Consider the following 19,258-nt stretch of genomic DNA (forward strand, 5'->3'; position numbering starts at 1 on the left):
ACACACAACCCGTACGCGGAGCGACACCCCCCCCCCCACGCCCGGCACACACAACCCGTACGCGGAGCGACACCCCCCCCCCCACGCCCAGCACACACAACCCGTACGCGGAGCGACACCCCCCCCCCCACACACAACCCGTACGTGGAGCGACACCCCCCCCCCACACCCAACACCCAACCAGTACGCGGAGCGACACCCCCCCCCCCCACATCCAGCACACACAACCAGTACGCGGAGCGACACCCCCCCCCCCCCACATCCAGCACACACAACCAGTACGCGGAGCGACACCCCCCCCCCCACATCCAGCACACACAACCAGTACGCGGAGCGACACCCCCCCCCCACGCCCAACCCGTACGCGGAGCGACACCCCCCCCCACGCCCAACACACCCAACCCGTACCCAGTGTGACACACCCCCCCCCCCGCACGCTGGGCCGGGCCCTACCCGCAGTGACCCCCACACTCCACGTCCGCCGTGACTGACCCCCCCCCCCGGCCGGGCGCGTCACCGCGGGCGGGTCCCCGGGTAACCAGGGGCCGGGCCGGGCCGGGCCGAGGCGGGCGCAGGCGAGCGGGGCCATGGCGCTGCGACAGGCTCTGGGCCGCGGGCTGCAGCTGGGCCGGGGGCTGCTCCTGCGCTGGGGGCCGGCCCGGCCGCCGCCGCCGCCGCCGCCGCCCGCCCGCTACCGCTTCCTCCGCGAGGCCGTGTCCGGCCTGGCGGGGCGGCTCCGGCGGCAGCGGCTGCTGCGGGGCCCGCGGGGGACGAGCCTGGCCTTCGGGCTGGGGCTGCTGGAGCAGGGGCTGGAGGAGCAGAGACAGGCCGCCTCCGCCTGCCGCCACATCCAGGTGCGGCCCCGGCCCCGGGCGGGAGCGGGGCAGAGACCGGCCCGGCCCGGCCCGGCCACAGGGGACCCGGGCTGCGTCCTCGGGGGAGCGACCCAGGCTGCCCCGCCAGGGAGGGTTGGGGGAGGGGCCGACCCCAAACTGCCCCCCCTTTTAGGGGAGGGGACGACCTAGGTCGTGCCCCGCCCCTCCTTTGGGGGAAGTAGCTGGCCCCTGGGCTCCCCCCCCCATCCCCCGAGGTTGGGGTCCCACTAGTGCCCCCCCTTTTGGGGGAGGGGACGACCCAGGCAATGCCCCCTCCCCTTTGGGGGAAGTAGCTGGCCCCTGGGCTGCCCCCCCCACCCCCTGAGGGAGTGTTGGGGGCAGGGACGACCCCAAACTGCCCCCCCTTTTGGGGGAGGGGACGACCCCACTAATACCCCCTCCTTTTGGGGGAGGGGATGACCCCAGCAATGCCCCCCGCCCTTTGGGGGAAGTAGCCATCTCCAGGGCTGCCCCCCCCCCATCCCCGGGATCCTGGAGGGGGACCCAGGTCACAGCCTGGCAAGGTGTGGGGCGACAGGGTCCTAGGGAGCAGCCTGTCAGTGTCTGAGGGAGACCCGCTGTGGGGTGCAGGGGGGACACACCAGGGGACCGTTACCTCGCAGACACTGACCTGGTGAGCTGAGGAGCCCGACGCCCCCCACACTGAGCCCCCGAGAGGGTGGGTCCCAGAAAAGGAAATCCCAGTTAGTCCTTTGGGCATCTCCAGTCCAGGGAGACGCGGGATCCCATCTGGGTTGGTCTCCTGGCGAGGTACCAGTGGCATTAGAGGAATGTGTCGGGTTTTGGGGGACTAGCCCCATTTGCACAGAAGCATAGTAAGTGGGTGGTGGTCCAAGCAGCAGGGTTAAGGACTGACTTAGCACTGAGATTTCACCCCCCTGCTCTCCCAGAACGGGTCAGGGTCCCTATATGCTAGGGCTTGGGCACGCTGGTGCTGCTGCCCATGCTAGAGAAGTGGAGACTGACAGTCTTGAGGGCTATCAGACCAGCACCTTTCACCAGCTCTAAATACACTTCTATAAAACTGCCTTTTCTCTCTTTCAGGAGGCTTTTTCCTTTTCCTCTTCTGCTGCCCCCACCCCATCCTCATCCATTGTTTTGTAAAATTCCCCTGACTTCTTAAATACTGTACCTTCCCACCTATTTTATTTAGTGTAAGTTAAACTAATATGAGAGTGTCTACACACAAAGTTGCTTTAATTAAATTGGTTTAACTTCAGAGCTTTAGTGAAACTGTTGAGACTTTGTATGTAAACTAGGGCTGTCAAGCAATTAAAAAAATTAATCACGATTAATCGTGCAATTAAACAATAATAGAATACCATTTATTTAAATATTTTTGATGTTTTCTACATTTTCAAATATATTTATTTCAATTACAATACAGAAATCAAACTGTACAGTGCTCACTTTATATTTATTTTTATTACAAATATTTGCACTGTAAAAAACAAAAGAAATAGTATTTTTCAGTTCACCTAATACAAGTACTGTAGTGTAATTTCTTTATCATGCAAGTTGAACTTACAAATGTAGAATTATATACAAAAGAACCTGCATTCAAAATAAAACAATGTAAAACTTTAGAGCTTACAAGTCCACTCAGTCCTACTTCTTGTTCAGCCAATTGCTCAGACAAACAAGTTTGTTTACATTTGCAGAAGATAATGCTGCCTGCTTCTTGTTTACAATGTCACCTGAAAGTGAGAACAGGCATTTGCACGGCACCGTTGTAGCTGGCATCGCAAGATATTTACATGCCAGATACGCGAAAGATTCACATGTCCCTTGATGCTTCAACCACCATTCCAGAGGATGTGCGTTGCATGCTGATGACGGGTTCTGCTCAATAACGATCCAAAGCAGTGTGGACCAACACATGTTCATTTTTATCATCTGAATCAAATGCCACCAGCAGAAGGTTGATTTTCTTTTTTGGTGGTTTGGATTCTGTAGTTTCTGCATCAGAATGTTGCTCTTTTAAGACTTCCGAAAACATGCTCCACACCTCATCCCTCTCAGGATTTGGAAGGCATTTCAGATTCTTAAACCTTGGGTTGAGTGCTGTAGCTATCTTTAGAAACTTCACAATGGTATCAATCTTTGCATTTTGTCAAATTTGCAGTGAAAGTGTTCTTAAAATGAACAATATGTGTCGGGTCATCATCTGTGATAGCTATAATATGCAAAATATGGTAGAATATTTTAATTTTTAATATGGTAAAACAGAGCAGGAGACATACAATTCTCCCCCAAGGAGTTCAGTCACAAATTTTATTAATGCTTATTTTTTTAACGTGCGTCATCAGCATGAAAGCATGTCCTCTAGAACGATAGCCGAAGCATGAAGAGGCATATGAATCTTTAGCACATCTGACGCATAAATATCTTGCGACACCAGCTACAACAGTGCCATGTGAATGCCTGTTCTCACTTTCAGGTGACATTGTAATTAAGAAGTGGGCAGCATGATCTCCCATAAATGTAAATGAACTTGTTTCTCTTAGCGATTGGCTGAATAAGAAGTAGGACTGAGTGGACTTGTAGGCTTTAAAATTTTACATTGTTTTGTTTTTGAGTGCAGTTACGTAACAAAAAAAAATACATTTGTAAGTTGCACTTCCATGATAAAGAGATTGCACTACAGTACTTGTATGAGGTGAATTGAAATACTATTTTTTAAATCATTTTTACAGTTCAAATATTTGTAATAAAAACTAATATAAAGTGAGCATTGTACACTTGTATTCTGTGTTGTAAGTGAAATAGATATATTTGAAAATGTAGAAAAACATCAAAAATATTTAATAAATTTCAATTTGTATTCTATTAAGATTTGATTAATTGTGATTAATTTTTTTAATCATGATTAATTTTTTTGAGTTAATCACGCGAGTTAACTGTGATTAATCGACAGCCCTAATGTAAACCAGGCCTTGGGCCCTGATATTGTGGTCACATCCATGCATATTGACTCCTGTACTCATGCAGGTCTCATTGCAGGATTGGCGTTTTCATTTCCTTTCCTTTCTGAGGTGTATTCCTGTCATAGGGTCTGATCTATGCCTCAGTCTCCTGGGAGCGACCCTGTTAGTGTACTGGGCCCCAAGGACCCACACAGTTCCATAGGGGCAGGCCCATGGTCTTCAAGACTAGGCCTTCGGCACCAGTGTTTCTTGCCTTTCTCTCTGGCTCCCTGCAGGGAATCCACCCAGCCAGACTTGTGGGAGGCCTGTACTGTGTCACTTTAGGGCCCAGTGCTCTCAGGGAGTATTTACAGAGAGACAGGAAACCTTTCCAAAGCCAAGTAACCATTTATTGTTCATCTGGCTACAGAATCGGGAAGTCCTTAGGTTAGCCCAGAGAAATGAAGTTAAACCATATAGTTCACTCTGGTCAAATCAGTGCCACGATGAGCCAACCAAGCTAGGATGGACTCCTCTGGCTCTCTCCCTCTGTTCCCCTTTTGTCTCCCTAGTCCAGGCTCCTGTTTTTCCAGTCAGCTGACACCTTATTCTCCAGCTCAGTTCCTGGTTCCTGCCTGCCAGGGTTTTCTGCTGTTAAGTGTTGATTGTTCAGTGGTTGGGGCATCTCTTTGTTTTGTGGGCCCTCTGTTGATTTGGATCAGTTTGAGCCAGTTCTTTAAGGATTATATTCATTCCTCCCAGACAGCAAGGTGGCACATTCATACATTCTGTCTCTTGCGCTGTTCCAGGAGCTTTGTTAACCCTTTTGCACCCACTGGCTACCAATGCCACACTCAGAGGGAAACTGAGGCATGCCTAGGCATCATAAAAACATTACAGAAAATTCCCACTTTGTCACAACTTTTTTCTTCAATGTCTTAACTCTTAATTTCTGATCCCGTAGTCCTCTTCCTCTTCTCCTTTTCGTGTCTCTTTCCATCAACCCCCAAACATTTCCCCCTCCTTGATTCTCTCTCCTCTAACCAACTATCATTTTCAGCTGCCATGAAAGCTTTAGGGCATTGGCATTCTATCTGCCACTGTTCTTAACTAGGTTTTATTTTTAAACATTCATTCAGAGAGGGAGGGAGCACAGTGAAAATCCCTCTTACCGAAGCTGGCCAGATCTTTCTCTGCAGACTTTATTTGCTTATGTTGTAGATCAGTGGTTCCCAAACTTGTTCCGCTGCTTGTGCAGGGAAAGCCCCTGGCGGGCCGGGCTGATTTGTTTACCTGCCACGTCCACGGGTTCGGCCGATGGCGGCTCCCAGTGGCCGCAGTTCGCTGCTCCAGGCCAATGGGAGCTGCTGGAAGTGGCGGCCAGTACATCCCTTGGCCTGCGCCACTTCCAGCAGCTCCCATTGGCCTAGAGCAGTGAACCGCGGCCACTGAGAACCGCAATCGGCCGAACCTGTGGACGCGCCAGGTAAACAAACTGCCCCGGCCTGCCAGGGGCTTTCCCTGCACAAGCAGCAGAACAAGTTTGGGAACCATTGCTGTAGATGAATAAAATGTTTTTCTTTTCCCTCTTCTGATCAAACACATGTATTTGTCTGTAGTATTGGTTGAAAAACACCTTAAATAAAAACTTGTTGGATAACTATACCCTCAAAACCTTCGCAGTGTAGACACAGCCTGTACCTGCAAAGAGCTTTTCTCGGCACAAATTATCAGTTCGGCAAGCAATATGAGTGATGCTGGCAAAAGCACTTTTTATGCTGGTATAGCTGTGTCTACAGTGGGGCTTTTGCGAACAGAGAAAGTTGCAAAAAATATCACATCCCTAACTGACATTGCTCTGCCAGAAAAAGTTTCTAGTGTGAACCTGGCTATTGTCCCTTCACTTGTAGGGTATGGATAATAATTTACTTACCTTATGCTGCTGTGAGGCTTAATATTTATACAATGCTTTGAGGTCCTCAGATAAAGGATGCTACAGAAACACAAAGTATTATATGCTTTATGTGCCTATATTCCAATCTGAAGCATGCACATGCAGGATTTGGATGTCGTGAGTTTGTAAATTGGATCCACCATGTGTTTTGTAAGTGCCCAACTGGATTGTAGTTTAACATAATAGAAGATATAAAACTTTCAAATGACGACTGTGCTGGTCATGTGGTATATATACTTGTATGCATACCCTGGAGCACATACAGTAATATCATTTAACATAGCAAAGTAGTTCTCTATTTTTTAAATAAAATAATTGAGGAATTATATATAAAAATAATTGTGGAATAATTGAGTGATTTTTTCACTTTCCTTTCAGACCATATTTATCAGAAAGAACAAGCCACTGAAAGATCCACTAAGCGCTTTCCGCTGGCAGGGCTTCAAACTGGAAGAGTACCTTATTGGGCAACCCATTGGGAAAGGGTGCAGTGCTGCGGTATATGAAGCAGCTATTCCTTTGTCTTCCAACTACCAAAGAAGTGAAGACAGCAAGCCTTTAGAAGGGAAGAGTCCAGATGCACAGTGGGATCATGGCTCAGTTATCCACCCTGCAGAAACGAAACCTATACAAACAAACCAGCAAAGAGCTGCTTTCCCATTAGCTATCAAAATGATGTGGAACATTTCGGTAAGGAGTTAGTCTTTAGTCTTCCTGTTTGACACTTGCAAAGTCTGAGTGAAATGTTTACCACAGATGTGTTGAAAGCTCTAATTATTTTGTGCACAATTAGTACATTGGAACAAAGTTGTTGATATATAGCAATGGAAACACAGATTGTTAATGAACAGTCACTCAGCGAGATAATTAATGCTCATCAAAAATCTTCCTATGGGAGACAGCATCAGCATGACATTTGTGTGTCACTGCTGGTTTGTCTATTGTGTCTTGACAATATTGACAGTATTTTCTGGGAAAAAATATTTTGTTTAATATTAAGAGAAACTTGGAGAAACGTTAAGAACTAGCAGGAAATGAAAAAACACTGCTAAAGAAGTTTGAGGAATCACTTGCTTTTAGAGATACTCAAGGATAAAACTTAGATGTCCACTTGCTGGGGACATTTTAGGTATGAAACCAGTAATGCTTCATGGAAGCTGGATAGCTAAATTACCCACTGCAGGCCCCGTACAAGTAGGTGGGTGGACCAGATCTCTTTTCATAAGTTTCTTCCAGCTCAAATGATTCTGTGATCAGCCACATCCCAAAGTAACTATCCCAGAGATTCAGAGAGCTATCATTCTTTTCTCTGTGGAAAGTTTACTGTACCCATTCCAGTCTGCAGGCAACTGAACATAAGGACATAGGCACCGAGTTTCTAATCTGCTGGGGGTGCTCCCCCTAGCTCCGCACAGGCCCCTCCCCCACTCCACCCCTTCCCCCAGCGCCCCACACTGGCCATGCTTCTTCCCACTCCCGTTCCACCCCTTCCCCCAAGTGCACTGTGCCCTTACTCCTGCCCCCTCCCTCCAGCGCCTGCCGCAAAACAGCTGATCCATGGCAGGCAGTAGGCACAGAAAGGGAGGGGGAGGCACTGATCAGCAGGGCCCACCAGCAGGCAGGAGGCTCTGGGGAGGAAGAGACGCATTGATGGGGGGGGGGCTGCCAGTGAGTACTAAGCATTTTTTTTCTCATGGGTGCTCCGCCTATGCATGAGGAGTCTTCCAAACTAATGATCGCTTAAATCTGTTGGAATTCATAGATTTTTTTTTTAACCCAGAATGGACCATTATGATCATCTATTCTGACCTCCAGCATAACAAAGGCCATAGAATTTCACTCAGTAATTCCTGAAGCAAACCCGTATCTTGTAGCTGAGCTTGGAAATATTTTTTAGAAAGACATCTAGTTGTATTCTGAAAATTTCAAATGATGAGGAACCCACTACACCCGTGCTGTTAAACATTACCCCTTATTTCTAGCCTGCATTTACTGAGCTTCAGCTTCAGGGTTATCTGCTTCCAGTTTTGATATTTAGATTGGATGATTTAAAAGCTCAGGTTTGAATACAATGTTTTATGTAACTGCTGTTGTAGGCTGGTTCTTCAAGTGAAGCTATCCTCAGCACCATGAGACAGGAGCTCGTTCCAGCGAGTGGTTCTGCCTTATCTGGGGAATACGGAGCTGTTGCTTGCCACAGGTATGTTTTATTAGTAGATGCTTTTTTTGGTCCTTAAAGGTGATCAGAGAGCCTTTATTAGCATGTTTTAAGAACACAAGTTTATTATAAGACTCTATGAAACCCATAAATTTCAGATACAAAAAATTGGAAAATCAACTCTCCCTTTCACATGTCTATCAAAACCTGAGTTCAGGGGGCTGCTTTTCCCTGCAATAGCTATTGCCATCATTAAAATCCCCCCAAAGGATGGAACAGTACTGATACGTTCAGGATCTGAGGCACCTTTCATCCAATCCCAATGTGGCTTACGCATTTTACTCATTGTACTTGTATATTTGTACAATATGTGTGGAAATCACTTCATCAGACCTCTGAAATTCAGCAGTGGTTTAGAGTACACAGGCATATCACAGAGTATCTAAATAGAGGAAGTTAAGAGAAAAACTGCATCCACTTGATGCTACATAGGGGATTTAATGAGGGCAGGATTTAATCACTCAGTCTGGACCTTGGCCAGAATACTGGGGCTGACTCTTCTACACTTGCCAAAAAAAGAAAAAAGGCCATGGAATTATTAGTGACCACAAGTGGTCAGGACCTCTGTTGTACATTGCAACTAAATGATGGCACTTCCGGAAGTACAGGGGACTCTAAAGACAGTTTTGGAGAATTAGTTCATAGGGATTTGGAGGAGAGAATACCACCATATCTGTTTGTTATTTGTACAGCGTCTAGCATAATAGGTTTCTGGCCTGTGATTGGGGCTCCTAGGTGCTGCAATACTACAAGTAATTAATAACAACAATAACATGTCAATGAAGTTTACTCAAAACTGACCAGGAACAAAAGTGAAAATGGCTTACTCTTTTCACATACTGAGCGAAGAGAAAAGTAAATAAATACAGGAAAGTAAATTAGAATTGTAAAATTCTTTCACATTATGTCATCTAAGATGTGAACACAGGAAAGTATTGTTGTTTTTTTTTTAATCGGTGTCCTTTTAAAAAAAGCTTTTTTCCCCCCCAGTTTAAACAATGTAGTTCAGAATCCAGATCATCTGTTTTAAATTTCAAATACACCTCTGCTGCCAGAACAAATAAATAATAAACACTGCTAGGTATGTAGCTAGCCTAGGAGTGTAACAGACAAACCAGATAGATATTTTGCATTCAGGGGATGACAGAAAAGAGAGGTCTGTTTTGCTCTAGATACATGTGTGTAACTCTCTTTCATTTTAATGGGCACTTACTGTGTACATCAAAGCATAGATTTCCTGGTTTGGTATCCCCTTGATCTTGATCTGGTTCTAGTAATAAATTCATTTTTTTTCAAAGCCAGTCCTAGTTTTCTCCTTAATCTTATTGAGAGTCAGGTCTCTTTCACTAACTCTACTCCTCTGTTAATAATTTAGAACACTAGCACTTAAAGGGTTATTTTGGAGGCTTAATGGGTTATTTTGGATTAAAATAAAGGGTTACATTTTGCTTTTAATCATTCTCAGTGGGGCTTATTTTCTAATGTAGGCAACTGTTGGCTCATGTTCAGCAATCAAATTTGTGGAAAATTCTGTTTTTTGAATGGTTTCAGAGTAGCAGCCGTGTTAGTCTGTATTCGCAAAAAGAAAAGTCTCTAAGGTGCCACAAGTACTGCTTTTCTTTTTGTTTTTTCAATGTAATTCTTTTTTTTAATAGCCGATAAAATAAATGTTGTGAATGCCCTCTTATGGTGTAATGTTAAACTGCACCTTGCGGAAAATAGAGGTTGGTTGTTTTGGGTTATTAGAGCAAGGGGATCTAACACATTTGGTGGAAAGAGTCAAATTGTAGTTTTAATTATGGTCAGTGGATCAGATCTATAAAGCCAGAGTCCATTGACTACCCTTGATCTGCAGGGGATTGCCCACTAATAACAATAAGAGTGGGGATTTGCAAGAAGTCTGAGTCATGCAGGCAGATGCTGGGGTCTGTATGGTGCGCTGTTTATCTCAATGGGACTCCATATAGGCAATGAGTTTACTTTGTGTATCCCTGTTGAAGTCAGTGGGATTTCATGGGAGTGCAGGAACCTCCCTGTATGGATTAGTTTGCAGGATTGGGGGCTTGGTTAGGAAAGTTATCTGTTGAACAATTGTTAGAATTGTTTGTAAACTTGTGGTATCCAGAGCGTTTCATGTTTGAGGGTGGTTGAGTATTTTTTATAGACACTTTTAAGGTACATCTTGTTTTGAACTGCACTTTCTAACCTTAATTGTAACTTGCCAACATTGTTTGTTTTAGAATGAGTGAGTTTATAAACTGCTTTGGGATTCTTTAGGAGGAAAAGTGCTGTATTAATGAAAAATATGATTTTAGTAAGAATAACAAAAATGAAAGTGTCCGTAATTCACCATCCTACTGTAGCTGTTGGGTTTTAATTTCTTTGTCTGATGTGATTCACAAATTATGTTGAAACAGGAGACCTGTTTTTGGGAAGAAGAGGTTGGAACCTCATCCGAATATAATCCAGGTGATCCGAGCTTTTACATCCTCAGTTCCTCTGTTACCTGGAGCATATGTGGACTATCCAGATGTTCTCCCATTAAGTCTGAACCCCAGTGGGATCGGTCACAGCCGCACGCTCTTCTTAGTGATGAAGAAGTAGGTAGAGATGAGCTTTGTAAGGTACTCAGATTTCTAGTGTGACTGCTGCGAGGCTCTGTATTCTGCAGCTGCCGGCTGGGCAACACAAGGCCTTGTAAAGTCTTGGCCTGGCTCATTGCCATGGATCAAAGCACACGTTAAGAAATATCCTGTGATCTTTCCCCAGTTCCTGAGATTTTAAATCTTGTCAAACAATGAAGGCTAGTTGCTCTTTTAAATAATTAGTTTAATTAACTCATTTTAGAAACTTCAAACACTTTCCCAATTTTCAGATATTCTGGTTCTCTAACCCTAGCTTCTCAGCTGTACACGAAGGCAAAATTAAAGCAAAAGTGACTCATCAGGACCCAGTAACTCTGGGCTTTATCTTTCTTTCTGATCAGCTGTTCCTGACACAACCATTAGGCTCCAAATTATCCCTCCATTTTTTATAAAACACTTTGTAGGGGGAGATCTCCATTTCCCCCACTTTTTGCTATTTTGACCAACCTGGCTCCAGAAAAACTCTTCCTCCTCTGAATCATGTCCCTTCCCACCAAGTCTGTCCATTCTGTAATAACACACTTCCCTCTCTTTCCTTCAGAATACAGAGGAGGATACAGAAGAACCCTTTGTAAATAAAATACCTAAGAAAACTCATTGTACAACACCCTGTGAGCCTCCTAGTTTTAGAGAGGATGCTTTTATTTCCAGTTCTAGAAGTATGGAAGCCCTGATGGAGGTGCCAGATTTGAGATAGCATGCCATGTGGCAAAACATGAGCAGATGTTTTTGTGGGATGGAGGGAGATTGGGGTTGGTAAAGGAATTTGGGATGGTTAGAGAGAAGTTAGTAAATATAACAATGAAGTATCTCAAAGCAGATGCCACTAATGTTGAACTGAATATTTGCTTTACAGCGGTAGAATACTGAATCAAATATTGTCTTTCTCAATCTGTCTAGTTATCCATGCACCCTGCGCCAGTACTTGAGCGAGAGGAATTCAGATGCCCACCTCAGCACCTTGATGATCTTACAGTTACTGGAAGGCGTGGATCATCTTGTTCGACATGGAATAGCACACAGAGATTTAAAATCTGACAATATCCTAGTTGAATTTGATTCTGGTATGTAGCTTGCTGAATCCAGCCGGAGATGAATAGGGAGTTTACAAAAGTAATTTGACTTGTACTGGGACTTGGGCTACTAAGTCACTTAGACAACAAGGAGTCCGGTGGCACCTTAAAGACTAACAGATTTATTTGAGCGTAAGCTTTCGTGGGTAAAAACCCCACTTCTTCATATGTACAGAATTAAAATTACAGATGCAAACATAAATAAACTGACACATGAAGAGAAGGGAGTTACCTCACAAGTGGAGAACCAGTGCTGACAGGGCCAATTCGATCAGGGTGGATGTAGTCCACTCCCAACAATAGATGAGGAGGTGTCAATTCCAGGACAGGCAAAGCTGCTTTTGTAATGAGCCAGCCACTCCCAGCTGCTATTCAAGCCCAAATTAATGGTGTTAATTTGCAAATGAATTTTAGTTCTGCTGTTTCTCTTTGAAGTCTGTTTCTGAATTTTTTTTGTTCAAGTATAGCTACTTTCAAATCTGTTATAGAATGTCCAGGAAGATTGAAGTGTTCTCCTACTGGTTTTTGTATGTTACCATTCTTGATGTCCGATTTGTGTCCATTATTCTTTTACGTAGGGACTGTCCGGTTTGGCCAATGTACATGGCAGAGGGGCATTGCTGGCACATGATGGCATATATAACATTAGTAGACATGCAGGTGAATGAGCAAATGAGGTGTGGTTGATGCGGTTGGGTCCTGTGATGGTGTCGCCAGAGTAGATATGGGACAGAGTAGGCAACGAGGTTTGCTACAGGCATTGGTTCCTGGGTTAGTGTTTCTGTGGTGTGGTGTGTAGTTGCTGGTGAGTATTTGCTTCAGGTTGGGGGGCTGTCTGTAATCGATTACTGCCTCCCAAGGTCTGGGAGAGTGAGGGATCGTTTTCCAGGATAGGTTGTAGATCGTTGATAAACGCATTTTGTCAGTATATTTATGTCTGCGTATGTAATTTTCACTCCATGCATCTGAAGAAGTGGGGTTTTTACCTGCGAAAGTTTATGCTCAAATAAATCTGTTAGTCTTTAAGGTGCCACTGGACTCCTTGTTGTTTTTTGGATACAGACTAACACTGGCTACCCCCTGATATATGTCACTTAGGTTATGTCTACACTTCTGTGGTAAGTCAACCTAAGTTACACAACTCAAGCTACGTGAATAACATAGCTGGAGTCAACATAGCTTAGGTCGACTTACTGTGGTGTCTATACGTGCTGGGTCAACAGGAAACACTCTCCCATCGACTTACCTTACTCCTCTCATTCCCGGTGGAGTACCAGGGTTGACCGGAGAGCGCTCTACCGTTGATTTAGCGGGTCTTCACTAGACCTGCTAAATTGACTCCCAGTGCATCGATCGCCGGAGTGTCGATCCTGCGGTAGTGTAGACATAGCCTTAGGATATGTCTATATTACCCGCTGAGTCAGTGGGCAGCGATTGATCCAGTGGAGGTCGATTTATCGCGTCTAGACTTGATGCGATAAATTTACCCCTGAACGCTCTCCGGTTGACTCCTGTACTCCGCTGCCACAAGAGGCGCAGGTGGAGTCTACGGGGGAGCGGCAGCAGTCGACTCACCGCAGTGAAGACACCACAGTGAGTAGATCTAAGTATGTCAACTTCAGCTATGTTATTCACGTAGCTGAAGTTGTATAACTTAGATCGATCCCCCCCATGTAGACCAGGCCTTAGATGCTTTTGAAAATCACATCCACGGTGTTTAATGGGGAAGAAGGTGAGCCTAGACGTTACAGCCTTTGTTTAGCGGAGTCGAGACTCCTAGGTTCTGTTCTTGGCTCTACCTCATGCTGCTGTTGGGACAGCTGGGAAAGTCACTTATCCTCTCTGTGCCTCAGTTTTCCCATCAGTAAAATGGAGATAATGATTCCCAGCCTCAGAGGGGTGTTGTGGTGTTTGTTCAGTGTCTTACATGCTTGGAGATCATCAGATGAAAGGTGCTATGGAAGGACAAAGCACTGTTAACAAGATATGTTGCAAAAATTACTAAGTGAATGACTGCTTAAACAGAGAGCCGAGGGGCATGCACTAGCCTGCACTGCAACATTTATGATGCATTAGCTCCATGTCCATGGTCTCTGTCATTGTAACTTGCCAGACAATTTCTAAAATCCCACAGCAGAGATAGGTTAATGATATTGCACCTTCGGATCATTAAACTTTAGCTGAGACCAGAGGGAACAGCATTTTGTTGTTTTCCTGTCACTTTCTTTAACCGAAATTTTAATTACCTGAGCACTATTTCAGTGTGATCGAGATTCAAACGAACAGGGAACAATAGCAAGTGCCTAGATCTGTGTAATTAAAAATCCTGCTGTAGAAGATTTGTAGAGGTCCTACTAACATAGGTTTCGTTCTCTTGAAGCCTTGTTAGAGCTATACCGAATGCAGATGGTAATGATTAAAACTTCAGTCTCTGGAAATCAACTATTCTGTTTTGCAATGTTTGACTTGTCATCAGCAGAGTAACCATTAACTAGCTCAAACATTTGCCAGCTCCCTGACTCAAAGATTCCTTCCATCCCTGATTAATTCTTAACCTTTGTGTATCTTCGCTGAAGTCACAGTGGGACTCAGTCAGACCTGGCACACCAGTCTGTTTTCTTTTATCACTCAGCAGCAGATCTAATTCTTACACTGCATTTTATATCTAGGAATATGCTTCCGTTCTGCCCATCTCTGCTGTACATTTGTACAGTACCTCACTCGCTGGGTGTCCAAGTTATGATGGTAGCTGTTTAAATGAACATGAGTGTTTTCCTCCATTCAACTGCAGAAACTGAAAGTACTGTATGTGTGGAGTATGAGTCGCAGGCTGCTGAATTTGGGAGAATCACTGAGGTGTCTGAGAAACCTCTGAATGGATAACTAATTCTTTATACAGAGAAATGGGCAAACGTTTTACTTTACAAATGTCACCAGTGTTCTAACTTGTAATACTGAAGAGAGGAGATGCAGAAATGGTCTGCAGTAATATAGATTCCTGTAAGGAATGAGGCTGCTTGTGCTGATTAATAGTCAGTCAGTTTTCTGATATGATGTGTGGTATCTAATATGGCCAAGTATTATACACTGCACATCTCAATTGGGTGCTAACTTTGTTAACCTGTGATGTTTACAGCTGGCTGTCCCTGGCTGGTGATCACAGACTTTGGTTGCTGTTTGGCAGATGAAAATATTGGCTTGAGATTGCCTTTCACCAGCTGGTATGTGGATCGGGGAGGCAATGGCTGTCTTATGGCACCTGAGGTAATTTCTCATGTGTATGAATCTCAGTAAGTAATTATAGCCTGTATTAGGTAGTTACATATGTGTAGTGCTGTTGGAAGTGTAGGATCTAGTAAAGTCCATTAACATAGATAGGAGCAGGATTAGGTCCAAAGTAATGGATTTGGGGAACAACTAACCTTCCCCTTTGGCCTATATACCCTCCCCACCACAAGATGAGAAATTCGAATGCCGTTCAAACACGTCCATCTTAGTCAATACTTGGTAAAAGCCTCTTCATTATTGGTTATCTTGCCATTTTTGCCTAGTACTATGCCCACTAACTTGCTATGTTGGCTACTGCAGATTGTTGTGGGTGTGGCATTGTTTGTCTAGTTTATCTCCCCACAGAACTTCCTGCCATGGATTGCCATCTCCAATAGCATTGCTTAGAGGATTCATGGTCTGGTTGATTGGCACTACCATGTGGTTAAATGGCTCTGATAAGAACATCAGAATGGCCACACTGGGTCAGACCAATGGTCCATCTAGCCCAGTATCCTGTCTTCCGACAGTGGCCAGTGCCAGGTGCCCCAGGAGAATGAACAGAACAGGAATCATCAAGGGATCCATCCCCTGTCCCCCATTCCCAGCTTCTGGCACACAGAGGCTAGGGACACCATCCCTGCCCATCCTGGCTAATAGCCATTGATGGAACTATTCTCCATGAACTTACCTAGTTCTTTTTTGAACCCTGTTATAGTCTTGGCCTTCACAATATCGTCTGGCAAGGAGTTCCACAGGTTGACTGTGCGTTATATGAAAAAATACTTCCTTTTGTTTGTTTTAAACCTGCTGCCTATTAATTTCATTTGGTGGCCTCTAGTTCTTGTGTTATGAGAAGACGTAAATAACACTTCCTTATTTACTTTCTCCACACCAGTCATGATTTTATAGACCTCTATCATATCCCCCGCTTAGTCTTCTCTTTTCCAAGATGAAAAGTCCAAGTCTTATTAATCTCTCCTCATACAGCAGCCGTACCATACCCCTAATCATTTTTGTTGCCCTTTTCTGAACCTTTTCCACGTCCCATATATCTTTTTTGAGATGGGGCGACCACATCTGATGTTGAATTCATCAAGAGAACACCATTACAGAACTCTGTGCTGGACAGTCTCCCATTGGTATCTTGAGCAACTGAAAATGAAAAAAAAAATCAGTGTTACAAGGTGGTAGTTGATCTTACACATAAAAGTAAGAAATTCCAAATTTGGCTGCCTTCCATTCGTATGTACTTTGCTGCTTAGCTTTTCCAAGGGTCTCAGAACAGTGAGTTCTCCTACACAGCATCTGTGTAGCAATTCTTGCATTGTTATCAAACTAGTAGTCATTCCTCTGCATCCTTTGGGTGGTGGTGAAATTAATTGTGTTTTCTTTCCCTCCCCCGTTACCAGTAGTCTTAACATATGGTAAGGGATCCCTAGCCTGGCACTGGTATACTGGGCAGAAATATTTCTGGCTTTCATGCGGTGTGAAATGGAACACATGGTTCCTTTATAAGGCCACTATTTGGAGTTGCTCTTCAGCTGCCCAAGTAATATATCCCTATAAATACTAAGCTGGGTGCAAGCTTTAGTCAGAGGTAAGAACTGAGTTGATGAATAGAAGATGATTTATCAGAAGGTTAAACAAACTTGTGCGGTGTATTTCTACCTTCCCATATATTTCCTATGGTCTTTGTGATGCAGGTGGTCACAGCAATACCTGGTCCAGGTATCCTGATTGACTACAGTAAAGCAGACGTATGGGCCGTTGGAACGATAGCATATGAAATCCTTGGACTGTGTAATCCTTTCTATGGCCAAGGAAGGTCCTCTCTGGAAAGTAGAAGCTACCAAGAAGACCAGCTCCCAGCATTGCCAGATGCTGTGCCCTTCGATGTGAAGCAGGTGGTAAAGATGCTACTTCAGCGGGATCCCAACAAGGTGAGAGACCTTGCGGCTGTTGTCATGAGTGGGGTTTTAACAGAGTGTCAGTTGCATAGCAGTCACTTTCCTGAGAGTATCGTGTTAGACTGTTTGTACAATGCCTAGCACAATGAGGTCCTTGACCATGACTAGGGCTCCTAAGCGCTGTGTTGGTGGTAATAATAGAAAACTATCGTAGGCCTTCAATGAAAGTGTGATGCAATATAAAGATCTTGGTACCTGACACTTCTTTGCATATTACAGTGAAGTTATATTGTAAAAGGGTGGCATGTAATGGAACTTGATTGAACTGGGAGCTCAAGTATAGTAGCCTGACAGCAACAGCCCCACAAAGCCTTTCAACTAGAAGTGAATGTTCGGTGAGATGAGAAGATGCTTGGGAGCATTTCAACAGTATATATCTTATGTGTCTGTTCTAACACCTTTGTTGTTCAGCTGATCTTCTTTCACTTCTTGTTTCAGAGACTATCTGCTCGAGTTGCAGCTAATGTGCTCCACTTAAGCCTCTGGGGTGAAAATATTCTAGTCCCAAAGAGTCTGAAACTAGACAAGATGATTGGCTGGCTTCTTCACCAATCTGCTGCCACTTTACTTATGAATGGACTGGTGGACAGAATCAAGGTAGAAACTAAGATGAAGACGTGCTTCTTGGCAAATCTGGAGTACGAAGATCTTTGGGAGGCAGCGTTTTTACTGCTCTCTTGGAGAAACCATTCTGCCTGAAGGGTACAATTCTGTGTGTGGCCCTGCAGTAGATAAATGGCATTTACTAAAAGCACTTGGGAATCTGTCTAATACGTCTGTCTCTTTGGAAGCCTAAAATACTTTAAGGAAAAATATCTGCAGGCCTGGTGTATGTGCTAATGCAAGAGGTTGAGTTTGCCTACAGAAAGAATTAGTATACAGAGGGTTGTTGTCTTACCTGTAGAGAAAACAACATTGAGTTGTTATGAGATTTGGTATGATTTGGAAAGTGTTTGAAGGATATCTGGTCAGCTTCATTCACACTGAGAATTTAGATTTACTGCTTGAAGCAAATTCCTTTACAAAAGGGTTTATGCACTGAGGGAAGTATAACACAGCTGCTCTTTTCAGAAAAGCATTACAGTTGCACTTTTGTTAATCATATTGATTTTCTGTTCGAACTATAAAGGAAGTTGAACTGATGGAACAAAATGAAATCTTTGTTTTCTTAAATTTGAAATCAGCATCATTCTTATTAAAATAATATTCCTCTGAAGCCATACATACATTTTATAAAATGACAGCCAAGAGCATCATGATTGAGCTGTTTAACTGTGAGGAGTTCTGTCAGGAGCTGTGGGATAGGTTATAAAATGCACAGCCAAAGTACTTATCTAATTATATGTAAAATGCCATAGAGGCACTCAGTACAGAACAACTAATTTCTGTTTTCTGATTGATTTGCTGTAATAACATTTTTATCCCTTTGAGGGCTCTCATCAACTGTAATATCCAAATCTGAATTTCACAAGCCAGGCTTGTAGTGTTAGAAGGTTTCCTGCATGAGCTGAACTGGAATACCAAATCCAGATATTCCCAGGCTTTTGAGAAGTTTGGATTCAGATCTTGAGCTGAACTAAGCAACTGAGTCACATCTCTGATCACAGCAGGTCAGTACTTGGACCATTGAGATAGTCATGTGGCTTTTTAGACTATGTAGATCTAGGTCTTCTAACCAGATCTAAAATTGCTTCCAGGGACATTCTACTATTTCAGTGTGCCAGGCTCAGAGAGAATTGCATCATGGTTGAAAGAATGGTGAAAAGAGGTCATGGAGTTAATCGCTCTTTCGGTAGTTATGCTTGACTATGTTCCTTATTATATATACCTGGTTTTCTGTTTCACTATTAGGGCTTATTCTGTGGTTGTAAGGAAAACACTAATTTTTAACCAGCAACAACTGTTGTACTGAAAATATCATGAGACTTTATAGCTGCGTATTGTGGGTGTTTGCAAAAGTTAGTTCATTTTCCTCTGCACAATAAAGTGGTGACTTTACAATGAATGAATCCGCAGATGCTGGTTTTGTCTCTGTTCACTGTAGCAGGACTTAATGCCATAGTGACCTGTGGGTTAATTCAGTTGGGACTTGGCCTTTCAGATTTACTCTTTTGTTGCTTGCTAAATATTTGTTTGGATGTGGTTCTGAAAGCATCGTCAGCTCCTTCCAGTCCCGCCCTCAAGGCTCAGTTTATTCTCATACTACACCACTAAGGATAACCATTAAGTCTAGTTTTTCAAAGAGCATTTGGGAAACAAACCAAGCACCAGGATTGTTCAACATATTCCTGGAAGTTCTGAACAAGTTTCTGGACATTCCTTGGTCCCT

General features: G+C 44.1%; 1 protein-coding gene across 1 annotated transcript; it reads left to right on the top strand.

Moving 5' to 3' along the window:
* The first annotated feature begins 537 nt into the window (after positions 1–537).
* PINK1 (PTEN induced kinase 1) lies at positions 538–18,938 on the top strand. The gene is made up of 8 exons (XM_038376764.2): positions 538–854; positions 6,135–6,446; positions 7,853–7,956; positions 10,392–10,574; positions 11,520–11,683; positions 14,829–14,956; positions 16,666–16,902; positions 17,368–18,938. Exons 1-8 carry the CDS (start codon positions 588–590, stop codon positions 17,626–17,628), a joined length of 1,656 nt encoding a protein of 551 aa, XP_038232692.1. The 5' UTR covers positions 538–587; the 3' UTR covers positions 17,629–18,938.
* The last annotated feature ends 320 nt before the right edge of the window (positions 18,939–19,258 follow it).

The sequence above is a fragment of the Dermochelys coriacea genome, chromosome 18, assembly GCF_009764565.3.
Source record: "Dermochelys coriacea isolate rDerCor1 chromosome 18, rDerCor1.pri.v4, whole genome shotgun sequence".
NCBI lineage: Eukaryota > Metazoa > Chordata > Testudines > Dermochelyidae > Dermochelys > Dermochelys coriacea.

Bases quoted from the DNA above. Each gene is read 5' to 3' on its own strand.
- PINK1 (XM_038376764.2), top strand. From the start codon at position 588: ATGGCGCTGCGACAGGCTCTGGGCCGCGGGCTGCAGCTGGGCCGGGGG. The intron at 6,447-7,852 runs GTAAGGAGTTAG...CTGCTGTTGTAG, and splicing joins AAATGATGTGGAACATTTCG to GCTGGTTCTTCAAGTGAAGC. The intron at 10,575-11,519 runs GTAGGTAGAGAT...CAATCTGTCTAG, and splicing joins CTCTTCTTAGTGATGAAGAA to TTATCCATGCACCCTGCGCC.